We start from the raw sequence: 23160 nt of genomic DNA, 5'->3' as shown, positions 1-23160 counted from the left end.
TTTCCCAACTTATTGGTATGCAAGTCGGCAGCAACCACGACCTCTTCCTGGGTAAGCGAAAGAGATCTCAGAGGCAGCCTGCATGCTGGCTGAGCACCCTTTGGAGAGGCCAGCTCCCAAGGCCTGCAGCAGCAGCAGCAGCAGCAGCAGCAGCAACAACAACAACAACAACAACAACAACAGCGCTCTTTCTGATCGCGGCAGACAAAGAGTTTCTGAGACACTCTGGCTTCGGCGTCTTCCCTAGCAAGGACCACACTACCACTTGCAATCTCACGGGTTGCGTGGGTAGGTTCCTGGCTGCTAAGCACTCCGTCTGGTCTCCAGGACCGAATCCGTCTCACACTTAGGGCAAGGTTCTGTCTTCATGTGATGGACACGAGGGTGCTGGGGGCATAGCATCTGGTGGGTTTTGCAGTACCGAGGGTTTCTCGGGGTCCGTCTCAATATGGAACATCTGCCAGGCATGTAGCCCCGACGTCCTGGACAGTGGTGGACGGTGGGCATGTTGAGAAGTGCAAAGCCGTTCTCGATGGGTGCTGTTCTCCCCCACTTCTCCCTTCTTCGACGGTGGTGAGAAGAGTGAGAAATGATCCTGGACGCTTGATAGCGGACCAGGTAGTGAGCCTGGTGGTGAGGTATGTGGTGTGGTCAGGCCTGCTGAACTGGAACACTCCAGGTTCTGAGGATCTATACAATTCTAAAGTGCGTACGCAGCCGTATATATGTATATGGTCTTACAAATATGTAATGGGCCGTTCTCAGAAAGAAACCATATTCTGAGAACAGCGCACAGCCCGACCGGATACAATGTAACTTTGTCCACCGTTTCAACGCCACATCATGATAGCTTTCCTGAATAATGTATGCTACCTAGATATTGTGCATAGTATGGTTACCTATGTGCCTATGCTTGAAATAAGTAACCACTCTTTGCTCCAAATACGAGTCGTCATAAATCATTATATTATCGACAAGTGAAGACCAAAGGCTGGCCCTTTGAATCGCATTGTTGGAGAGTTTCAGCCCGGGATAACTTTGTGTTCCGGCTTCTGGGAGAAGGTTTTGCATTCAGCTGAGCGCTTCACAATTTCAAACTCTGCCAGCTGTCCGTTCAATCTTCCCTTGTACGATTTCTTCTTTCTCTCTAACAATATCCTCCTCCGTAGCCCACTCTGTTTGGATGCTTTCAGAGCTGCTACTTCAGTGACAACGAATTAGCCAGCGACAACCAGTATACTCCTATCTCAATTTCATATGTGTTTCATTCATATTGCATACCTGTCAGCCGTTCTTTTGTTCTTCTATTCCCATAACTTTCTGTTTCCTCAGCCCGCCATAGCCAGCACCCACTCCATCCACGCACCAGGCTCTCGTCGCCGCGCCGTATGAGGTCCTCTGTTGTGGGGAGGAACACCCGTGTACCCGTTCATGTAGTCGTCATGGATGGCCTTCTCGATGAGCGCCTCGAAGACGGGGTGAAGTTCTCGTATGCATCGTCGTGGAAGGGTAGAGACCGTGGTGGCAGGGACTTTTGTGCCAGAGGGCCGAGATGGAGGTGAGATAGCCGTAGAGCTGGTCAAACTTGTCGCCCAGAATCCAGCGGGAGCCGGTGCGCCGGTACGTCATGGCTGGTGTGTAGTAGAGCAGTGTGAGAGAAAATGGATGGCAGGGCAACTCTCGTGGTCTTGTTAGAAAATTTATTTGGCTGGCTGCATGAAGCATGAGTATGTTCATCAGAAATGGAACTGGTGAGTGCTACGTTGTCGGAATAGGGACTTGCTATGGCACACACAACGGTGAGACCATCCACACCCCATCTAGACCGCGCGCACAAGGGGAAGGAAAAACGTTATGATAAGGTTGACATTTGGAGCACAGCCGTTGAAGTTCTCTTTAGGGAGGACAGAGACTTCAGTCGTCAAATCCGTCGAAACCATCATCACCACCTCCTCCGTCCACTTCCATCTTGTCCCCTCCCGTCTCCTTCCTGACTTTGGCCCTGACCTGCGCAAGAAGCTCCTCTAGCTTCTGCTGCTCTTGCTTGCCCTCATCCGTTAGGCTAGCTAGCCTGGCGGCCTCCCTCTTCTTCTCCTTCTTCTCGCGTCTCTTTCTGCGATCGTCCTCCCTCTCTGCCTTACCGCTCCACGCCTCATTCTTCTTTTTCTGAGCAACGGCCCTCTGCGCCGCAGCAGCCACGTCGCCATTCTCTATCGCAGCCTGCCACTCCACAAGCGCAGCCTGCCGCTTCCTCTCACGGACCTTGTCTTTATATGGAATGGCTTGGATGCTGATGTCAAGCCCCAGTGTACGGTCGATATCGAGCCCCTTCAGCTCCGGCATCTTAGGCAGCTGGACTAGACCGTACTGTTTCGCGAGCTCGTACCAGTCCAAGTCCTGGACGCGGAAGATTGACGAGGCCTCATGCTTGCTGTAGCTTCTGACGAAACCAGGGAAAGCTTTATGAGACATGTCAAATACCTCGCGGTCAGCGATGGCCAGTGCCCTGATCTTGCCCGCTGCTTCTTCGGCTTCTTGGTCTGTGATAGAGATTCTGGGGTCTTTCAATGGCTGTACGGGCGTCTTGCGCACATCCAAGAAATGTATAAAGTCTTCTTCCCGGCCCGGATGGAGCATGACCACTGCCAGACCCCTCCTGCCAGCTCGTCCTGCTCGGCCCGCGCGGTGTATGTAGGTCTTGGGATCCTGCGGCGGATCCTGGACGACCAGATCGACTTGTGGGATATCCAAACCCCGCGCTGCCACGTCTGTGCAAAGAAGGATCGTAGGCGATGTGGATGCGAGAAAACGGGCGAAATTCTTGTCTCGAGTTTCGGGCCGCAGCTTGCCATGGAGCGAAATTAATTCGAAACCTGCGGGCATGACGGCTGGCAGAACCTTGGCAAAGTACCTGACCGACTCGCAAGTGTTCAAAAACAGGATGCTTTTGGTAGGCCGTGGAGATACACTCTCCAGCAGCTGTGCAAGAGCAGGAAATTTGTGAGATGCTTTGAGCACAAGATACGTCAGCTGGAGAGAGGCCGGTGTTTTTCTCTGTACGGAAAGAAATTAGCACACATAAGTTTTCTCTTTTACTTGATGATACAAATGGGAACCGACCTCTTCTATTATGCTGCCATCCTTCAGGCTCTTGACGGTGACAGCTATCCTCTGAGGATTTCTCAACCCCGCCCTGATCAGCTCAGACACCGCCTCGCTCATGGAGGCGCTGAACAGACCAGTTCTCCTCTGTTTGGGCAAGTATCCCAATATGGTATTAAGCTGTGGCTTGAAACCCAGATCCAGCAGACGGTCCGCCTCGTCCATGACCAGCACTTCGAGGTTGGAAGTCTTGACAAGGGGGGACGATAACAGCTCGGCAAGGCGGCCTGGAGTGGCGATGAGGAGGTTCGGCGATTTTCGCACAAAGAAGGAGAGGTCAGCACGTGGTTTCGTCAGGCCTGCTATGAGCAGTTGCGGTACGACCACGGGCTCCTTGGCGAGAGGCCTCTTGTCATCATCCTCCTTCAGGGTGGGTAATATCTCGGCGGACGGCGGGTGGAAGGGGAGGAGGTTTGTCGTGAGGACGTCGTAGATCTGCTGTGCCAGCTCCCTCGTGGGGCTGACGATAATGCCCGTGACATTGTGTGGTTTTAGGGACTCGTCTGCTCGTAATATCTTGTCGAGAACGGGGATCAGGTAGGAGAGGGTCTTGCCGCTGCCAGTAACGGCCTCGACGACCACATCAGTATGCCTTCGAAAGAGTGGGATGGTTGCCGCCTGGACGGGTGTCATGCGCGCGCCCCAGCCATTGCTGTTGACCGAGTCGAGGATCCAGTCTGCCAGCGGTGGAGTGAGGGCATCCCAGGCTCGTGGGTCCTTTTTGCTCGTGGCCTTGGGAGGCATTGAGTCTTTTTCTTTCTTCCTCCCTTCCTGTTGAGACGACAAATCCGATCAGTCCCCGAATCGTTTCGCAGATGCCGTCGAAGCTGGCGAGGTGCTTGACAATGTTTGGACAGACAGCCTTGAGAATGACGGACAAGCCAAGAACTTTTTCTTCCCTTTCTTTGCCAGCCGCAGAAACAAAAATAAGGTTATCTTATCGCCTCTAGCTGTACTTCATGTACTTTGTATCTTTCTAGCGTCATGGTTTTTCTCGGGCCCTACCTCGTGCCTGTCTCCAAAAACTGCTGTATGAGATGTACAGTTGACACTGTCACAGTGCAGATAGGTAATGCAGTTTCCCATAAAAAATACAGAAAAAGGAGGTTGAAACTTGCTATGAACTAATTTGTTGAGCACAACACTGTCTGCGTGCGATACACTTTTTCAAATGCTATTTGAGCACAGCGGAAGGATCTAAAAGCAGTGTTGGACCTGTCACATGCTTTAGTTGGACTGTACACAGTACATTGCTCCTCCTCCTGTGTAGTGGGGTGTTTTGGTCTCGTGCACAGGCCAACAAGGGACTCATGTACTTGCCTTGGGGGGTCCTCGAGGGGCCCTGTCAAAGATTTTTAGGAGGGCCTGAGCCAGTTGAGCGCCAGTGAACAAGCGAGAACAGAAACAAGCAAAAGTGACAAGTCGATGTCATCTATCCACCTGTCTTCTCTCTTCTCCCTCTTCCCTCTCATGTGCGTGCATATGCACAAATTCTCCTGGATTTGTTGTCTAGTACTTTCCACACTATCCCGTCCGTCAGTCAGTCAGTCACATAAAGGTCCATCAGTCAAGCCATTTTCGGGGTGCTGAGAGAGGCCGCCGCCCCGGAGTGCACCACCCACCCTCCTAGGGTGTCATCCTACCTGGACCTGATCTGACTTGACCTGCGGTCATTTTTTATTTATCTATCAAATCCCCTTCATCCCCTCCTCTTCTTTATCGATCATGCGGTGGAGTTGGTACGCTCTGCCGCAATAAAAAGACCCGTTTTCAATCTGGATTCCATCGACGATAGCGCGGCTTGCCTTCGCCTGAATTTGCACCACTACAAACACGTCCCTCCCTCCTCCTCCCTCAACGCAGCCAGCGCGCGTCAGTCTCGCAGGGACATACATCTCCACTCTACTGCTACCTTCTCTCTCTGGCCCTTTGTCAGAGTGCACGACGTCGTCCGCAAGTCCTTTTCCGGCACCGTCGCCTATCCGGTCCTGCCGCCCTTCCCGACCCAAGTCATGTCTTTCGCAGCGAAGCCGGTCATTCCGGCGACCCCTCGTGTCATATCCCCCAGTCCGACACCCTCTGAACGAGAATCCTCCCAAGATGGCTCCTACTTTGGTCCAACTACAAGGTCTGCGGCAAGGAGGAAACGGCTCGCCACGCCGCAGCCTGTAGAGGAGAGCCCAGATGAGGAGGAGGAGGGACGCAACGGCCTGCGCAGGTCACGCACGAGGAGCAGGAGCCCGCTGGCCACCAAGAAGCTGAACGGCTTGACGCCTGTGTCTACCGACAACGGTACCGCCAGCGCAGTAGCATCGACAGCTACAGCAGCGAATGGCAAGAAGGCTCCCGAGGCGAACGGACACCTGTCGCCAAACTCGGCCCGGTCTTCAGGCTGGAGCTGGCGGGACTTCAGCCGCAGCCCGAGTCCCCTGGGGCTGATTCCTATACATCGACACTGGCGCACGTTCGTGCACAAGCACGAGGTGCCGCGGAAACTGCTCCACACGTCCATCGGCTTCCTCGTCACCTGGCTTTATGTCTCTGGTACGCAGACCGCCTCCGTCTGCCCCTGGCTGATGGGCGCCCTGCTCCCTATCGCCACCGTCGACTACATCCGCCACGCCAACGACTCGTTCAACAGGTTCTACGTCAAGGTCATGGGCGCCTTCATGCGCGAGAGCGAGTTCGCCGGCTGGAACGGCGTCGTCTTCTACCTGCTGGGTGCCTGGATTGTGCTCTACTCCTTTCCCAAGGACGTTGGCGTCATGGGCGTTCTGCTGTTGAGCTGGTGTGATACCGCCGCTAGCACTTTTGGCAGACTGTACGGGCGCTACACACCCCGCATCAGGAAGGGCAAGTCCCTCGCGGGCTCCACCGCCGCCTTCGTCACAGGCGTCATCACCGCCTGGTGCTTCTGGGGATGGCTGGCTCCCACTGTTGGGCCGATGCCCGGCGACGAGACCTTCATGTTTACAGGCTCTCTCCGCCTTCCCCCTGTCCTATCGAATGCCGTGGGTCTGACCGATACACAGGCCACAGTATCTGGTGGCTTTGCACTCGCTCTCATGAGTGCCTGGTCCGGATTCGCCGCCGCCGCGGGTGAGGTTGTCGACATCTTCGGTTGGGACGATAACCTGACGATACCCGTCCTGAGTGGGCTCGGTATTTGGGGGTTCTTGAAGATTTTTGGATAAGAACAAGGGATCCATCTTATCAGGATAAACACCATCAGGAAACATCTCGTCACTAGTGTCATCGTATGGATCTTGGAAAACACATCGGTCCTGTCTTTTGTGCCCGAGGCCCTTGGCTATGCTGAATGATCTGGTTGGTTTGAATTTCATGACTTATGGTCGGCATATCTCGCGTAATTTTGTGTGTGGTTTAAACATGATGTCCTCATGAGCGACGTTTTGGAACGAATTATTCGAAGTTCAGTGGCTGGCGTTCTTGTGGTTTCGATGTCGGCGACAGCTTGGGACTAGACAATAGGGCTTGGGCACCCGAAATTTAGACCAATCTCCCAGATGATCTTGAAGAGTATAGAAAATATATTCATGTGTCTATCTCAAACATATATCTGACTATGTGCAACTAGTAATACCATGATTATCAGAATCCATAAATGCGTACCCACTCATAATTTGGACAAGATAATAGACGAGATGGAGTTCACGAGATTCCTGGTGGTCTATATACTTGCCCAAACATCTACCAGCTCATCCCAGGTTCAAATAAACATTTTCCATAGTTCTCGGACCTCATGTGGCCAACAATGCTGACCTACCATGAAAGATGAAGAAGAAAGAAGGGAAGGCCTTCCCAATGACTATGTTCATGTGCTCAAACATCCCTCCGGTACAGCTAAGGTGTAGACAAAAATTTCATTAGAAAAAGAATCCGTATCGCCATACTCAAGCATATTCCGACCGAAGGCATGATGGAGACGGGTTATTCCCACCCCTCCCCCTCCCCCAAAGATCAACGCTGCCCCGGGAGCCCCAAGCCGACAGAATAATTTCCACCCCTCCCAAGCGCCCATAACACCTATTAGGACAGACCATTCCATTCTGGATCCCTCTTTCCCTCCTAGGTTTCGCCTGGATCCGTGGCGAGCTTCACAAAAAACCTCCGAGGTTCGACGGTGAGCGCTACACGTGCGTGCCTCCCCCTAGCCTGCAGTCACGCAGCCATGAAAATGGCCTCCAGGTGCGATGCCGGAAGAGGCGGAGATGCGTTGTCACTGTCTGGGGCCTTTCGCTCCATCCTCTCGCCCCTTGTTACTCATGCCTAAGAGGGCCAGCTGCTGGCGCTAGCAGAGATGGTGGAGAAGGTCGTAACCGTTGTGTTGTCAGTTGTTTGTAGGGTGATTTAAAAGGGGCAGGGTAAAGTGTAGAAGTACATGGGGCTGGATGTATGTCGTTGAGTGTTTCTTTACGTCTATAAAGGTAGCCCAAATAAGCGTGTTGAAGTCCTGCTGATCGCGAGAAGAGATGGCAGTGATTATATAGAGTTGGCATGCTGTGATTAAAATGGGGATTCGATAAGAAAGAACGAGATCATATCTTGGAGCAAGATGGGTGATAGGAACCAGGTATTTAAACATCCAACAATTTTTGGCTCGATTTCTTTCCATTGCTCTGACTTTTGCGAATGATGACGCCAAGTGCTTAAAAAGTCAACCAAGAAAGTAGACAAACATGTAAGGTCTCTCAACTTGGTAAAGCAGCAGCAGATCAGCGAATTAGGTCCTATCGAAACAAGTCTCGACCGCCACGAGTAACCATCTCCATCGAGTGGCATGCTCGTTTGTATTCTCTCTCTCGGGCCCAGAACGGCCGTTGTTGGGCGCTTGGTGACACGGCGATACAAGATTTATATCAGTGCACAGAAAATCGCACCGGCAACCTGATCTCATCGTCAGCCTTTAGGTCGCAAAATCTAACACGGTGCCGAGCACCTACCGTGCTAGACAACTAGATCTAATGGTCTGTGAACGAGGAGTATGTAGCGTCACGCACACTGAAAATTGAAGAAAAACTGAGAGGTGGGGGAGAGGAATATTGACAGACCGCGGGCGTGATTAAGGTCAAAGCTATTCCGCGCCACAGAAAACGCCATGCATCTCGCTGGGTTGACACTTGCGCCACCGTAGCTTGTGGCGCCTCCGGTAGTTAACGCTGTGACGACGCCGAGGGAGAGACCGGTGAGGAAGAGTCCAAGTTGTGGCCCAAATATGGCAGACTGGCTGGGATCGAGACTTGTTCCAAAGGTGAGGAAGCTGAGAGTGGAAGAAACTCGGTCAGCCAGGGGAAAGTTGCATCGAGTTGAATTATTCAGAGGCACTGGGGGGATGGCTAGGAGGAGGATGTCTGAAGATATGAACCCCACCAGGAAGACCTACCCCATACTTATGGATGCACTATTGAAGAAAAATCCTGTGCCGTGGTGTCTTCAAGCTCCATTCAGTGGTTCAGGTTCCGACTTCCTTGAGGATCAGTGGCCGATGTTCATGATACCACCTTACGCGGCAGCCTTGTCCGTGCCCCAGCTCCCACGAAAAAAAGCACTCGCAATCGCCGCTCCGATCGTCTGATACAAATTGTAGGCGGCAGCCCGAGGCGCTGGACAAAGACCACACAGAAATGTTGCAATCGTGATCACGGGGCTCATGTGCCCACCGCTTGCTGGCGCGGTCGCGTAGACGAAGATGGAGAGGAGGATTTTCGTTGAAGATGTCTACGAACACAGGGACGACAAGCTGTGCGCCGAAGTTGATGATGATCATTGAGAACTGGCTGGTGATGTAGAGAAGATCTATTGTTGCGATACTCGACGGTTCAGATCTTGTCAGTCACGAACGCAATTAGAATGGCAATACGCAGGATATGTTGCTCACGACGGCTCTTCCAATAGACATACCCGTCCAGTCAACCATGAAACATGCCTGTTTCCGATACAGGGAAGAATGGGAATCTCAGTCGCCGTCCTTCCCATCCCTGGAAAAGAACCCGGAACTCGAGCATCTTCCCGCCGGTTCAACTTGGCCACATGCTCATTGCCAGTGGCGCCGTGCCTGTTCCGTCTCCGGAGGCTCCCAACCTCGATATCGCCTGTACGACTGACGCTGACACCAGACTCATTAGATTCGATCTTATCAAAGCGTGGATGAGAAGTCGTGTTGCTACTTGGCACACTCACGGAGGGCTAGGCGCTGAAGGCTGCAGCACTCGACGTTATAGTACCACAGAGGAGAAGAATGATGAGCAGGCATTTGTTCATGAGATGAATCCCTACAAGGTGGCAGTCGTCTCCAGCTGAAGCTTTCAGGGCCCAACGTCTCCGTGCCGCATTCGTCATGGCATGGCCATGGTCATAAAGATCTGAAAATATCTCGGCCTGAGTAGTTGAGACTTGGGAGAGTTGTACGTTTGAGAGGAATGGTTCAAGCCATGCTCAAAGGGATCCCAACTCGTACATGTGGTGGTGTTGGCCTCTAATTGGAACTGCAAGCTACTCACTGAGCGCTATTGTTAAATGATCCGTGGGGCAGGTTAACCGCTCAGCCGCCCTTACTTTGTCATAGCACAGTGCTGAAATGTGGGAGCCTTCATGGAGTCCAACACGATAGGAAGATCATGTCCGTGTCGAGATCGCTGGACTGCAATGTGTCGTGAGATGGCTACTGAGAGAAAGCTTCAATTACCAGGTACGAATTCGTGCTTTTGTGCGTCTTACCTTTTGTCTCTGTTCAAGATCTTGAAAGAAACGGGTTGCCTCTCCAGGACCACTGCGCCCAAGACGATCGTCTATTATCTATAACATTAGCAGTGACCCCCTTACTGTAAATACACACGAGATAGCGACGAGACTCAGAGTTCTAATCTCTGGAACTGGAATGAAGATGATGCCGGCGAGATACATTATCAACCATATGGTGGCCATGTACACTGAGCAGCCTACCAAGTCCAACTGGTACCTTGTGGGGCCATGGAAAATGCCATGCCATCGTGGACACTATATTTCTCCAGATTCAAGGGGAGAATATTGTCATGACCAGAGAAACATTACCCTCTTGAGGATCATAAGATGACCTTACCGGAGGAAGTTAATGAGTGGTGTTGCCCACACCGTGGGGACGGTTCCTGGACTGTTCGTGGCCTAGAACCTTTCGTGTCACAACAAGCCTGTAGCTGGGCTAGATCCGAGTGGTCTGCCCTGCCGGGCGGCCAGGCGCCTGCTGATGCCTGTTTGGTATTGGCAAGTTACACCTGATGGAACTGCAGCTGACTTGTGGGTGTCTTCGAGCATGTCGGAACGAGAAGTGGCTCCCTTCGACCGGCAACTTGCCAATGTGCTTGGTTTGCCGAGTCGGTAAACTATCGCCGAAAGACTGTCTAGTCAGAGATGAGTGTGTGCTCATGTTCCCGTTGTTATCCATTCGTGCAAGCTTGACGTCGACAACACAAGTTGACGAGCCATAGCTGTCACAAGCCCTCCGCATCATGCCTTGTTCATTCATTCACCAAGAATCAAGGACGCACGAGGGGGGTGGAAGCCATCAAACGCCCATCATCTTCTAGCCTGCCGCAGTACAGCCATCCGAACGATGATAAAAGTCCTGGCATGTGGCGGTCACTTTGATTCCGAGCGTGCATATTATCACGCTTGATGCATTTTGTTAGCTCTGCACGTGGTGTGGTAGTGAACATTGGCCGTTGTGCGCCTCTTGCAGCTGTCTCGAAGCTCGAAATTAAGACAAATGCACAACACAGGCACTAAACAAGCCCCAGAAAGGAACAAGGCTCCGGCCTTCCTTTTTCTATTTTTATTTGGTGCAAGCAGGCAATCAGAAGACTACCAGCAGGAAGGTTAGTGTCGAGAGCACACTTGAGCGCAACCATATCTTCGGGCTAGACTCGACACGGACTCTGCAGATCCAGCTGCAGTGGTGAGTGACCTTGTAACTCGTGTGGCCGTTGTGTCGTTGACTGAGGATCCATGGCCTCAAAATGCCTGGCTTCCCCAGGACTGGGGCCCCTTTCTCTCTCCAGATTCTTTAGTGCCGGGCTTGTTGTGCCTCACGCCTTCGTGATGTCGACTAGAGGCAGGAGGGCTGCCAGCACGTGGCGGTGAAGACGAAGGTAGCATCGACTATCATGTGGGGGGAAAGCCACCGGACTCGGATCAGGGAAGAGGGAAGAGTCGTGGCAGCCCCAAGGGAGGATCATACCGAGTAGCTGCATCTGGTCCTTCGAGAATCAGCAGGTATGGCCTGATACGATTTGAGACCAGTCCACGGGAAAGAACCAAGCCTCACGCGCCGGTGTGTCAGACTGAAGTGCGGGCAGTGCCCATGACCTTGGACTGCGATACGCTCAGGTACGGCCTGGCGAGAGGGAGGCCAAGGCTAGTCGAGGACGGTGTGTCCAACCTCGCAGGTCCAATGCCCACTCCAACCACCAAGTGCCCACGAGCCGTCCGTTGTGGCGATTCCTCCAAGAGGAAATGATGAGACGCAGCCTGTAAGTCTGAGACTGCCCATAATCTTCTTTGCCCCATCCTTCTGCAGCTTGCATACAGGTTTTTGACGAGACCGCGGACTCCTCGCATCTCGCAGGTCAAGCCCCAACACGGTGTGGACAACAAACGATTCGGACTGATCCCCAAGGGTTCTCACGACCAGACTGTCGAGGTCACGCCGGAAACATTTTGGAAAGATGTCGAGTGCCATTTCATAATTCTCAAGGACATCAAGAAGAAAGAAAAAAAATCGGGAGGGGAAAGAGGCGAACGGCAACATGAGCGTCAAGTTCTGTTCCTTGGGGTGCGGCAAGTGTATATGGTAAGTACTGTACGGGACAGGCTCCGTCGCAGGGGTTCGACAGTTGAAGTATCTGCAGGTACTCGTTTGTGCCCAAGACTTATACGATCAAGCCAGACGAGAGAAAGTCAGTCAGCCAGCCAGTACATACGCAGGTCCTAGCCGGTTGAGGTACCTTTGGCCCCACCACCTTTGCTTGGATCGGCAAGGCCCACCAGAGAGACGATGCAAGCAAAGCAAGCTGCAACGTGATGCACTTATTCGTATACTGCATGCCTTTTTGGTATTGGCCAGTTGATCAGTGATTGAGGCAAAAGTTTTGGAACAAGTTGCTCTCGTTCAAGATTACACGTTAAATCTTGAATTAAGAATTTAGATGAATTAGGTACCTCGTATGGAGCAATTCAGAAGAACATATAAAAAAAAATTGAAAATGAAAACGAAATGGAGAGGCAACAAAAAATGAACAAGTGAAGGGACCTTGATGCAAGCCGAAGGAAGACTTGTTTAAGAAGGAATGTCGTCAGAAGCCGTGGCAGGGGGCGTTTTTGGGCAGCACTCGCAAGATAAAATGGATTGGCGAAAAGTCACGAGGGGATATCCCTGGACACAGGGGAGCACCCCACGTCAATTGATGGTGTACAGCCAATCATAGCCCGTCCAGGTCCGTGCCTTAATTCGAAGTGGTCCATGTACGTATTTTCCAGCGCATTTCTTACTCGCTGGAAAATGCCACGGCAAGTGCCTACTGCAGACACACGCACTTTGCCTTGTAAAACCTTTTGCCGTTTCTAGAGAGCGGCCCCAGCCCCTGCTTCTTGGGCCCCTGCCGCTGCAGAAAATATTTCCCCAAGCAGTTCGTCTCGGGCTACTACTTCTGAACTTTTTTAGGTGCGTGGCTTGAACCTCTCCTCGCCAACTCACCCACCCACTTTTGGATTGACACAAGCAATGCGCACCCACCCACCGGTCGGGGGGCTGGGCCTACCTACTGTGGCCATTTGGCTTGGTCTTGGGCTTGGGCTGGGCTGCACTGGAACTGCTTCGTGCCGCACTTGACCTGCAACGTTCAACACTAAAAACATCATCGCGCAAAGACTAAGAAGCCACTCTGCTGCACTCATGCCTGACCTCCCGGCCCGACTCTGATCTGACCTGACCTGACCTGACCTTACTGACCTTACCTGACCGCTCTGGAGGAAGGGAGAGGAGGCTGACTATGCAGCTCAGGATCTCTTTCTTTTTGACGACGACCAGTCCTTGCATGCCGGCCGCCATTTACCTTGTTGTCTTGGGTGTGCTACCCCGTCGGCGTTACAGATCTGCGGGACCTGGACAACAAACGTTCGCTGTCGCTGTCGCTGTCCAACTTTGGCCACCGTCTGAGCTTGTCCGAGTTCCTTTTCCTCTCTTTCTCAATCTCCCAGGGATAGGGCCCACACAGGCCGTGGGGCGCATCTGTACCTCTTGTGTACCACAACCAAAGTTACTTTTTCTTTCTTCTAGATCTTTTTTCCTATTGTACTCCTTGGTGCATCGTACATCGCAAAAAAGATGATGCTGTTCCTGTTGCATTGAGGCCAGCCATTGGGCACACCATCCGGCAGGGCAGTATTCTTCCCCCATGTACCTGTACTTTACCTCTGTTGCTAGCAGACACGACACACAGTCGTTCCGAGGATGTGGACTTTGTACGCGAGGAGGGTGAAAACGGATGGATGGTGCAGGTGCTCAACCAATGCTCGCTCCCACTCTCAGCCTCGAATCCTTGATGTCCTCTGTCTGTGGTCAACGATCGTCCTTTTTCCCCTTCTTCTTTCGGTTCTCCGTCTCGTCCCGTCTCGTACCCTCTTCCCTCCAATACCCGCCTGGGTGTACACGCTATCAGACAATCCAAGACGGGAGGGAAGGAGGGCCTTGTCGCCCGGACCACCGAGCTACCTGGGATTACATCGTCCATCTTACATCTTGCATATTGTACTTTCCCACTCGTCGGCCACATACGCAGGCACGCACGCACACACGCACACACACATACTACAGGCCAACAGAGCCCCAGTTAACCGATTCTTGCCCCTCCTTGAACCCTCTCTGCCCTGTCCTGTACTTTGTACTTCCCTGGTCTGGTCGGCTCTGTACACTGTGTTGCCCTTCCCCCTTCCAGCCTCTGCCCACATCTCCTCCAAAGAATCAGAGCCCCTAGAACCTGTCACACGCTTTGAAATTCGTGCTCTACCCTGGTCACCTCGATCATACCCGGCCTTTCCTCTTCCATCCCAACGTTCTGCCAGCCATGAACCCTGGTTCAAATTCATGTCCATTTCATTCCCCATTCCGATACGTACACCCCTCCACCCTCCTACCCTCACTCTCATGTGCATTTCATACGCTGCAACGTACCTGTCTCTCTGTCTCTCCGAGGCTCCAGGCTCTCCTCTGGAGCCCGTCTTGAAAGAATTTTGCCCCATCCTTTCACCCCCCGTTCTTTTGCTTCCAGCTTCTTCAAGCTATGCGGTCCCGAACCAGACCGTTCCCTTCCCCCAGTCCGGCCCCCCCCTCCACCCCTCCACCCTGTCTCATCCCACCAATGTTAGCCTGTGATATTTGCCTCTCGGCACATGCATATGTTGACCTCCAGTTCCTTTCATTCTGCCTTTCTTCTGACCAAAGAAAATCATCAGCAGGCCAATCCGGACCCGTCCTTTTCCTCCTCCTCCTCCTTCAGGGATTAACCCCCAACCGGCATCATTCTCCTCGTTCCCGTTGGTCCAACTTTCGTGGTAAGGGGGTGTGGGTAGGAGGCCATCCAGTACCCGTGGCAGGGATACTGGCCATCATCGTCCCCCTTCGTCATGCTATCTTGGCCTCATCTCGGGCGGGGGCCTTCCCTCCTCGCTCGACGAATAAAGTCAACCTGTCTTATCCTCTGATCACGGGACTTGAGCTTCTTGTTGACAGGGGAAGCCATGGGAAAAACTATAAAAGGGTGGCTCTTGATCGAGTCTGATCAGTTTTCTCCTTCTTCTTCTTTCTTCTTTTTTTCTTTCAACTTCCTCCTCAAGAACATCAGCTCTCAGGCTCCCAGCACAAGTCCTGCCCCGTCAGTCAGACCTTCAACAACCTCACAGCAAGTCCCCTTCACCTACCCACGCCCACACATACACACAAACCATATCAGACGAACCTACCTCTCTTCATCTCTCCACAAGCAGTCTGCCTCAGAGCTCCAGCACACCTACCCTTCCGCCATCATCATCATACTATTTCGTTTACAGGCCGTCATCACCTCACCACCACCATGTCTTCCTACTCCCCAACGCAGTTCTACTCTGGGACTCTTCCCATGCCCGTGCCCAACAAGGGCCAGCACTACCCAACCTATTATCACTCAGAGAGTACCTACTCCGTCTCCCCTCCCGAGGCCGACGCGTCTGTGAGCTCCGGCTCCGCCGTCCCCTCGTACAGCAACTCTGGCTACTCAGCCACCGCCAGCTATGCCTGTAGTAGCCATGGTGACTACGAGTCAGAGCGTTCCGCCAGTGGCGTGGACTTCAATGAGTACATGCACGAGCACTTGGCTAACGCCTTCGACCCTCTCCCTCTGGACAAGGCCGTGGCTACGCAAGCACAGACGTAAGTTTTTGGCATTTCAGCTCCCCCCCCCCAGTTTGCTTACCGTCTCCGCGCCGAAACCCGCAAATTGGCAGGATTCGGTTGCATCGTGGACGGGTCTCGGCTCCGATTTTGGCGGCCGAGGTCACTTACGAGACCTTTTGGGTCACGCGATGATTTTGAGGACTCGCACGAGTCCAGAGTTTTTTGATGTTTCTGAGAGATTGACAAGACGGATTGGCTGACATGATACTTTTTGCGAAACAGTTCTGGTCGTCTCAACGCCAAGCACCGCGAGCTCCTGGAGCTGCAGAAGCAGGCGCAGGCCCGCCTCGCCAGGTCGCGGGCTCGCTTTGCTGAGGGTATGGAGGATGCGCGCGAAGTGCGCCAGAATCTCGAATGGACGCAGAAGAAAGTCTCGTGAGTATTATCTTTCGCCAAAAGAGTTTTTTCGCCCTAGTTCTCAGGACTCGGCGTTGTCGGGAATTTGGGGCGCCGCGACTGTGTCTCCTCTCTCGTGGGAGGAGGCGGGCGCGGCTGCAGTACCCGCAGAACTGGCCAGCCTGTGCAAAAGACCACCAGCAAAATGACACAAAAAAAGAAAAAGAAAAAGAAAGAAAGAGACAAGAAACTAATCAAAATTGAAATTTTCCAGATCTCTGAAGACCAAGGCGTCGAAAAAGCACGGCAAGGAGTACAGCAAGGCCCGCGCTCGATACCCGTCTCCAGACGGTTATTAGGCGCCTGGCTTTTCAGCCATTGTCCAATTTGAGTTGGGAGGCTCAAAATGGGCCAAAAAAAGAGACAAACACACAAAACTCCCCTAACCCATCAAAATCTCATTTCCCAGGATTAACGTTTCATTTCGACCAAAAATACACGACAAAATTAACCAAAACGTCACAGCAAGTACCCACCTTCAAAGGAAAATCGACAACCCCCTTGTCGAAAAATTGGCTAGGGGCCCACGGATCTCACTTTGCCGCACACCACAGATCTTGGGTTTCACGCATTGCACATAGGGCTGCATACCGCCCGCTCGACTCACCCCTCCCCTCCCCTGCCATCTGCACACGCTCTCCAGCGGCCCTGGCTGCTTGCATGAGTGCTGGGGGCAGATCATAGGTGGATGAGGGTGGAGATGACGTTGGGCGGCAAGCGAGCGGACGTCCACGTGCGTCTGCCGCAGGGTCTTTGGGGAGGGTATATGAGTTACATGACAACGGATAGGCAGGCGTTTACTGGGGGTTTTGTTCTTGTTCTTTTCTTTTTTGCTTCTTCTCCCCCCATTTGGCGGTTGGGAAATTCATACTTCCTCTCCATGGTTTCCCCTGATGGGCACTGCTATTTCACAAACTCATGATTGGACGAAAGGGCCGCAAAAGTACAGGTACATTCAGGTGTGAAAGCCCCCTCTCTCTGCAAGTATGGATGAGGGGCGCGTGGTGTGAAATTCCTGGAAGGAGCCGAACAGGACCGTTTAGAAGAGAGGGGTTGGGAGGGGGTGCGAGATCTGATCTCTGATCTCGCAGCCTGACAAGCGGAGCCCACGAGCACACAATTAGGTGGAGCGGCTGCGGCAAATCATGGTTCGCGCGCGAAGGGAGCACCCGCCCTTCCTACCACACCCCCTACCACACCCCCTCCCAAGGCCCGAGCCGAGAGCTACACTGCGGCAGGGAGCCAGGGCTGAGGAGGGCGTGGACGTGTGATCAGGACGGGTCGGGACAGGGATGGGCGAGATGGAGGGAGAGAGAACAGGCACCTTGCCTCTTCGGGGCCGTGGATACTGCCCCTTCTGGAAGGGCAGCGCCCCCATGGGGCTACTGTCGTCGTGTCTCCCTCTCTGTCCACGCAGGTCTCTGCTCCCCTTTCTCATTGGACGGAGGGGACGGCGTTGTGGGGGGTTCTCAGGTTGCTTGATGATTTATTCTCCGTAGCTCATAGGTCAATGCCACTGTCGTACACTTCTGTTGAGGTCTCTGAGGTCTCTGAGGGGGTCTGACCGGCCCTCACCCCCTCCCTCGAGCCTAGGAAACGTAGTAACAGGTGCTGTGACCTGCCACCACCCTTGCCCGATCCCTTGTAATCACCTGTCGGTCGTCCCACGCGCTGCTGACGTGAAGCCTGACCGTACAGTGTGGCTTTCCACGCGGGTAGGCAGGTACAAGAGGCCCTCGTGTGCTGTCGGGCCAAGAGGCACACTGTGAAGACGACATGGGCTGCGTCATGTGACGATGTGGTGCCCTCTTCCTTCACAGCGGCTTGGTGTTGCGGCTGGGCGTTTACCCGTTCTGTACATCACGTGACAAACTTCTGGCTTTTCGAAGCTTCATCTTTGCTCTTCCACATCGTCCGGCCCGGACCGAGAGCTCGTGCATCGAATCACTATAAAAAGAAGAGAAGTAATGCTGATATCGTCGTTCTTGGATATTGGAAAGGATGTAGTGGAAAACGGCTGCGTAGCAGTGGTTCGCCTCGGTGGTCCGTGTCTTACCTGTCCAAATAAATTAAGGTTCGCCTTATTTCCCAATCCAAGACCCGTCCATACTGCCCCAACATCCCCGGCTGGAGGCTGCCGACACAGGGGTCTTGACAAGGCCTGAGACTGGCCCGAGAAAGGGGCTTTGATCACATTGAACCAACAGCGATTGTGCTCAGACTGCCAATGAAACAACAGCTAATCGAGAAGCCGGGTCACGGCTCGTCTCCAGCCTCCACGTCCGGGATTTCCTGCCCGCCCTCATCGACCGTCTTGGGACCCTGCACTGTCTCTGTCTCTGACGGTCCAGCATTCGCATTGGTGTGTCTCGTCAGCCACGTACCACGCGGCTCTAGCCCTCTTTGCTTCTCCAGCCTCTCCCATGGATTTTGATTCATCTTGGCGTCGTAATAACCTTCCCACCAAGGCTGATCATCCGCATTCTGGTCCGATCCCCGCATCCGTCTCCCAGATTGGCGTTGATTCTGCGCATGTCTCGGGACCTGGGGCTTCTGAGATAGGCCCGCTGCGTTGGCTTGGGAGCTGATTTGATGGCCGGGCCGGACTTGTGCCTCCATGTCCACGATGTCTTCGGGAATATATCCACGTGACGGCCGCGATGTGTCGAGATACCGCGGGTCATCATCAGCCTCTTCGAGACCAGCCGGAACTTGGACGTCTCTATCCACCGCGCCCACGCCGTTTTCGTCGTCATCAAGGTCAATCTCTTCTGCATTTCCCGTACTGCCTGCAACAGCCGCGATAGGAGGCCGGGAGGGCAGGCTGGCAGACGGCGGCGGGAGAGATCTCTGGCCCAGCGGCGCAGAATTGGCGCCCGTGGTATTTCTGCTGCCGGCTGCGCTGGGCTTCTTTGGAAGGCCAGAGACGGAGGCGTCTGCATGAGGGTTGAACTTGCGCTTTTTGGCCCCTGGCTGCATCCCAAAGCCGGAGAAACCCATCGCCTCTGCCATGGCAGTTGAATCCATATCCTCGTCGAGGGGAATTTCTGCCATATTTTTTTTTTGAGATACGCTGATGTAGCAAGATGATAGGGGCTGATCAACCTCCTGAGTGTTTTCACAGTCTGTTTGTGCCCAGATTCTGACAGCGCAAGGACTATCGATAGTGGGCCACTGAAACGAGTCGGGAATGGTATGATAGAATTTGAAGCAGCGAATGATGTGTTCTTAGCAGCTGCTGTGATATGCTGCCATCTTGTCTCTTCGATGTCAGTATTTCGAGTGAAGGTGAGGTTGTTGCCGAAGGAACAGAGAAGAGCTTCCACATGAATGAATGAAGCAAGTAGGGAGTATTTCCGCCACCATCACAGAAAGGAAAGAGGAGCGGAACAGGGTGTGGTGTCGCCTGTGGCCCTAGAGGGTTAGCGTTCACAACCCATGCAACAACCGCAACAATAACAAACTTGCAATTACCACTGTAGTGTGGAGCTTCCAAAAATCAATGCAACTGCTTACACCTACACACACACACACACACACACACACACACACACTCTCTCTCTCTCTCTCTCTCTCTCTCTCTCTCTCTCGCAAACCTGCGTCCAGAGATCGTGGTTTCATCCCAACCAAGACAGATTTTACTTGGTGAGGGAATTTACCCATTGGCTCATTTCAAACTCAAGCTGAGGTAAGGTGAAGAATTTGAACTCTGTTCTTGAAATAGGATAGGCATTCCTCTATACTGAATTAAAGTTCTGGCGCTGTGCCATGAGGAAGGGGCGGCGGCATTTCTGACATCACCCGCTAAGACATTGCCCAGCCAGGGGCAGCGCTCAGATGGTTCCTGCCCAGGCACAACATCAATCTCACTTATCTTGTCTCATGAAGTTTTTCTTCTTTATTTCTCTTCATTTCTCTTCATTTCCTTTCACACCCTTCTGCCATTCAAATAAACTCAACGGTCTGAAAGCCAAGCCAAGCCATTTCTATATTTCTTTTCACCAGAAAACGTCATTATCACTTGTGTGCCAAGATGGCCAGCAATGACATCAACCTCCGTATTCCCTCCAAATACGGCCCACCTCCCAAGACCCCATCAACACCAGCACAACCACCTGCCCATGAGGCAACATCAGACTTCACAAACCCCCCACTGGACTGGCTCGCCCGTACCTGGACGGTGACCCACTCCACCCTCGCCATGTGGCGCTCCGCCCGCAACGTGCGCATCACCTACACCTCCCTCCCACCATCACCCCCTTCGGCCGACGGGCCGCGCCCGCGCGTGGATGACCTCGTCGAGTACGAGAAGTCATCGGGCAAGGGCGGGCTCAAGACCGTAGCTGGGATTGACACCGCATGCGGGCAGAGCGATACTGGCTCATGGGATTGGCGGGGAAAGGGACTGCTAGGCTTCGTCACGAGCCATTGGGAGGTTCTGGGATGGGGTGAGCGAGAGGTCGAGGGCGGCGAGGGGACGGAGGCATGGGTGGTGACGTGGTTCGCGCCGACGCTGTTCACCAAGGAGGGCGTGGACCTGTACTCGAGCCGACGGGAGGGAATGAGCCCAAAGCTGGCCGAGGAGATCCTGGAGAAGCTCAAGGGCCTAGGTGCGAATGATGTCGTGGGGATGGTCAAGGCAGATATGAAAGAAGTACAGATTCAATTACCCTGGAAGGAGCAGTGATTGGAACATGCGAGGCATGTCTGCAGAAAGATAGAGTTTCTCAATCTGGGGACTATCAAGCTGTGGTGTAACAAGAGGCATGATTATATTGAAAGAGAGAGAAAATGTATGATATAAGTTATCAACGGCAAAGGTCGATAAGCCACGCGGCTTCTGATGTGTTGGGTATCTTGGGCATGAAAGTTATCATCTCGTCTCTCCTTGACTCCCATCGTCATGCTGTCTACGATGGTGTCGCCGTCCTTCATCAGCGTGACGGGGTGACCGAGTAGACCGGTCTCGTCCCCGCTCCTCGTCTCGATCTTCGCCTCTAGGACGGTATCTATCCTTGCTGTCTTCATATTCCTCCTCGTCACCGTGCCGATGACGGTGGCGGTGCCTGTGCCTCTCCCGATTTCCATCTGCATCGTCTAGTCGTCGTCGTCGTTCCGAATGTTCTGAACGGTGAGATTCACGCCTACTGCGATATCCGCTCTCTTCTTCGTCTTCTTCTTCGCGCCTGTTTTTCCTGCGGCGCTTTTCTCGCCTGCGCTCCTCCCTGCGAAGCTCTTTAAGCTCTCGCTCTCTCTGCTCGTTTTCCTGCCTTCTCTCCTTCTCGATCTCGCGGATCTTTTGCGCGCCCCTCCTCATCATGGCCAGCGGGTCATTCGAGGCCATTCTCTGCGTCTCACGAGCCTTCCTCCGAGGATCATCTGTGCCCCAAACATTCTTGGTCGGAGCCTCGATCCCGGTCTCTGCGGCGAGCTCCTCCTTGGTGAGAGCAACCCGCGATCGGCTGTCAGACTTTGTATACCAAGGGTCACCAGCCGCGATGCCATCTCTACCGGCCGCATTCGAGAAGCGCATGGTATACTGATCCTCCATCTCCCGCTGCTTCTTCGCCTTCTCTCGCTCGTACTCCGCATTCTTCTCCTTCCCGGTCTCCGGAGGCGGTCCGATCAGGTCAATATGCCCACGCCCATCGACAATCTGCGTGTCGCCCTTCTTGGCGCCACCCGGAATCGCGAGCTCAGCCGCCACATTCGCTCCAATCTCAGCCCTCTCCCTCACCAGCCTCATCTCAAAGTCGGTATCGTCCTCACCCGCGCGCTTCCGTTTGCGGGAGGTGAATCCCGAGGCACTTCTTCCCCTATCCTGGCGCGCGAAGTTCTTATCTGAGGGATCGTTCTCAGGCTCGGCCTCGGGTAGGGGTGGCGGTGTCTCGCCGCGCAGGATGGCGAGCCTTCGTGCGGCATCAGCCTCCTGCATGCGCTGCTCGGCGGCATGCTCGGCGGCGGCTGCTGCTTCCTCGTCGCGCCGGACGCGGGCGACGTTGTCTGTATTGTAGACATTCCAGGACTTCTTTCCTAGAAGGTGGCTGAAGTGGTGTCAGTGGCCAGTTAAAAGAACGCCGAGGAAGAAAAGAAGGAGGTAAAACATACAGAGGCATCTTGATCTGAGCTCAGCAGTGGTGGTGACCAACAGAGACATAGGAATATCTTCCCAAGTTGAGAGACATTGAGCGCCACGCCGATAGGCTTAATACCAGATAGTAGTAGCCCTGAGGTTAATAAAGAGATGACCACACAAATACTGCATTGATATACCTAGACACTGGCGAGTTGAGCAACCTGCACGTAGAGTATTGCATGGGATAGGGCGGACGTCTAGAATAGATGGTGTATGCCCTTCCAATGTCCAAGTGCAAGCACAGTCAGGGTCGTTCTGGCGGTAGGTCTCGACTGCACCATGTGCCTGACCCTGCAGGTGCCCTACAGGGGTAGGTCGACTAGGTGTCAAGTGACAAGGAAGTACCTTACAGCCACACAATATATGGAAAGGTACTCATCATGCAACGTCATGGGGCGGCCCCGCGTACTGCGGTCTCATCGTTGGAAGGCTGAGCTGGCTGGACTGACTGACCCCCCAGCGCATTGGTGACTTCTCAAACATGAGCACAGCACAAACCAGTCGCATCTGCTCGCATCCCCTTCCTCGACTCAACAAGCCACGTTGAAACACCACTAGCCTCAACTGCTGGCCATTTAAAAGGAATCGACATCTTCCCAACCATCTGTCCTTCTGTGAATACGGTAGACCGCCTCTCCCGACACCGCTACACCACCACGAGCGTCGAGACAAGACATCCCACCTTCGTTGCGACGGAGCTTGTCAGTTCCTCAAGACTCTCTTCAAATACAGACACTGTGTCTGCTTCTCCTACTCTCGACCGCCTCCTGCCACCTTCACCACATCGCTGCTATGAGTCTCTTCGGCGGACGAGGTGGGCTGCCCTCAGGCCCGCGGGGCCAGTCGCAGCAGCCGCCACCTCGCGGGTCCTACGGCCAAGATCCTTACAGACAGCAGCCTCCTCCTCCTCAACCGAGCCCTCGACAGCCTCCGAGCGGCTATCGTCCCCAGTCCCAAACCCAACCCCAACGCGGCCCGGGGAGAC

The 23160-nt window shown here is 53.6% G+C and overlaps 7 protein-coding genes across 7 annotated transcripts; 3 read left to right on the top strand and 4 right to left on the bottom strand.

Annotated features, from left to right (window-relative positions):
• Nucleotides 1-1914: 1914 nt before the first annotated feature.
• On the bottom strand, nt 1915-3906 carry M406DRAFT_256734 (ATP-dependent rRNA helicase SPB4; the record flags this gene model as incomplete). Its single annotated transcript, XM_040917119.1, has 2 exons — nt 1915-3054; nt 3121-3906. The coding sequence occupies 2 exons, from the start codon at nt 3904-3906 to the stop codon at nt 1915-1917; spliced, it is 1926 nt and encodes a 641-aa protein (XP_040777228.1).
• Nucleotides 3907-5008: 1102 nt separating this feature from the next.
• Nucleotides 5009-6732, top strand: M406DRAFT_322305 (uncharacterized protein). The gene has a single exon (XM_040919621.1). It carries the CDS (start codon nt 5175-5177, stop codon nt 6354-6356), a length of 1182 nt encoding a protein of 393 aa, XP_040777227.1. The 5' UTR covers nt 5009-5174; the 3' UTR covers nt 6357-6732.
• An 8368-nt stretch (nt 6733-15100) lies between these two features.
• On the top strand, nt 15101-16338 carry M406DRAFT_290678 (uncharacterized protein; the record flags this gene model as incomplete). Its single annotated transcript, XM_040918917.1, has 3 exons — nt 15101-15619; nt 15866-16018; nt 16254-16338. Exons 1-3 carry the CDS (start codon nt 15285-15287, stop codon nt 16336-16338), a joined length of 573 nt encoding a protein of 190 aa, XP_040777226.1. The 5' UTR covers nt 15101-15284.
• Nucleotides 16339-16572: 234 nt separating this feature from the next.
• M406DRAFT_101632 (uncharacterized protein) lies at nt 16573-17564 on the bottom strand. The gene has a single exon (XM_040914960.1). It carries the CDS (start codon nt 17475-17477, stop codon nt 17160-17162), a length of 318 nt encoding a protein of 105 aa, XP_040777225.1. The 5' UTR covers nt 17478-17564; the 3' UTR covers nt 16573-17159.
• An 824-nt stretch (nt 17565-18388) lies between these two features.
• M406DRAFT_19912 (uncharacterized protein) lies at nt 18389-19081 on the bottom strand (the record flags this gene model as incomplete). The annotated part of the gene is made up of 2 exons (XM_040915450.1): nt 18389-18583; nt 18836-19081. Coding segments are annotated over 2 exons (441 nt in total), but the record flags the coding sequence as incomplete, so codon positions are not given.
• Nucleotides 19082-20082: 1001 nt separating this feature from the next.
• Nucleotides 20083-20726, top strand: M406DRAFT_60691 (uncharacterized protein; the record flags this gene model as incomplete). The annotated part of the gene is made up of 2 exons (XM_040924695.1): nt 20083-20097; nt 20130-20726. The coding sequence occupies 2 exons, from the start codon at nt 20083-20085 to the stop codon at nt 20724-20726; spliced, it is 612 nt and encodes a 203-aa protein (XP_040777223.1).
• Nucleotides 20727-21206: 480 nt separating this feature from the next.
• On the bottom strand, nt 21207-22082 carry M406DRAFT_232971 (uncharacterized protein; the record flags this gene model as incomplete). The annotated part of the gene is made up of 2 exons (XM_040915926.1): nt 21207-21458; nt 21492-22082. Coding segments are annotated over 2 exons (843 nt in total), but the record flags the coding sequence as incomplete, so codon positions are not given.
• Between the last annotated feature and the right edge of the window lie 1078 nt (nt 22083-23160).

The sequence above is a fragment of the Cryphonectria parasitica genome (genome assembly GCF_011745365.1).
Source record: "Cryphonectria parasitica EP155 unplaced genomic scaffold M406scaffold_4, whole genome shotgun sequence".
NCBI lineage: Eukaryota > Fungi > Ascomycota > Sordariomycetes > Diaporthales > Cryphonectriaceae > Cryphonectria > Cryphonectria parasitica.
This window is presented reverse-complemented; position numbering and strand designations above follow the sequence as displayed.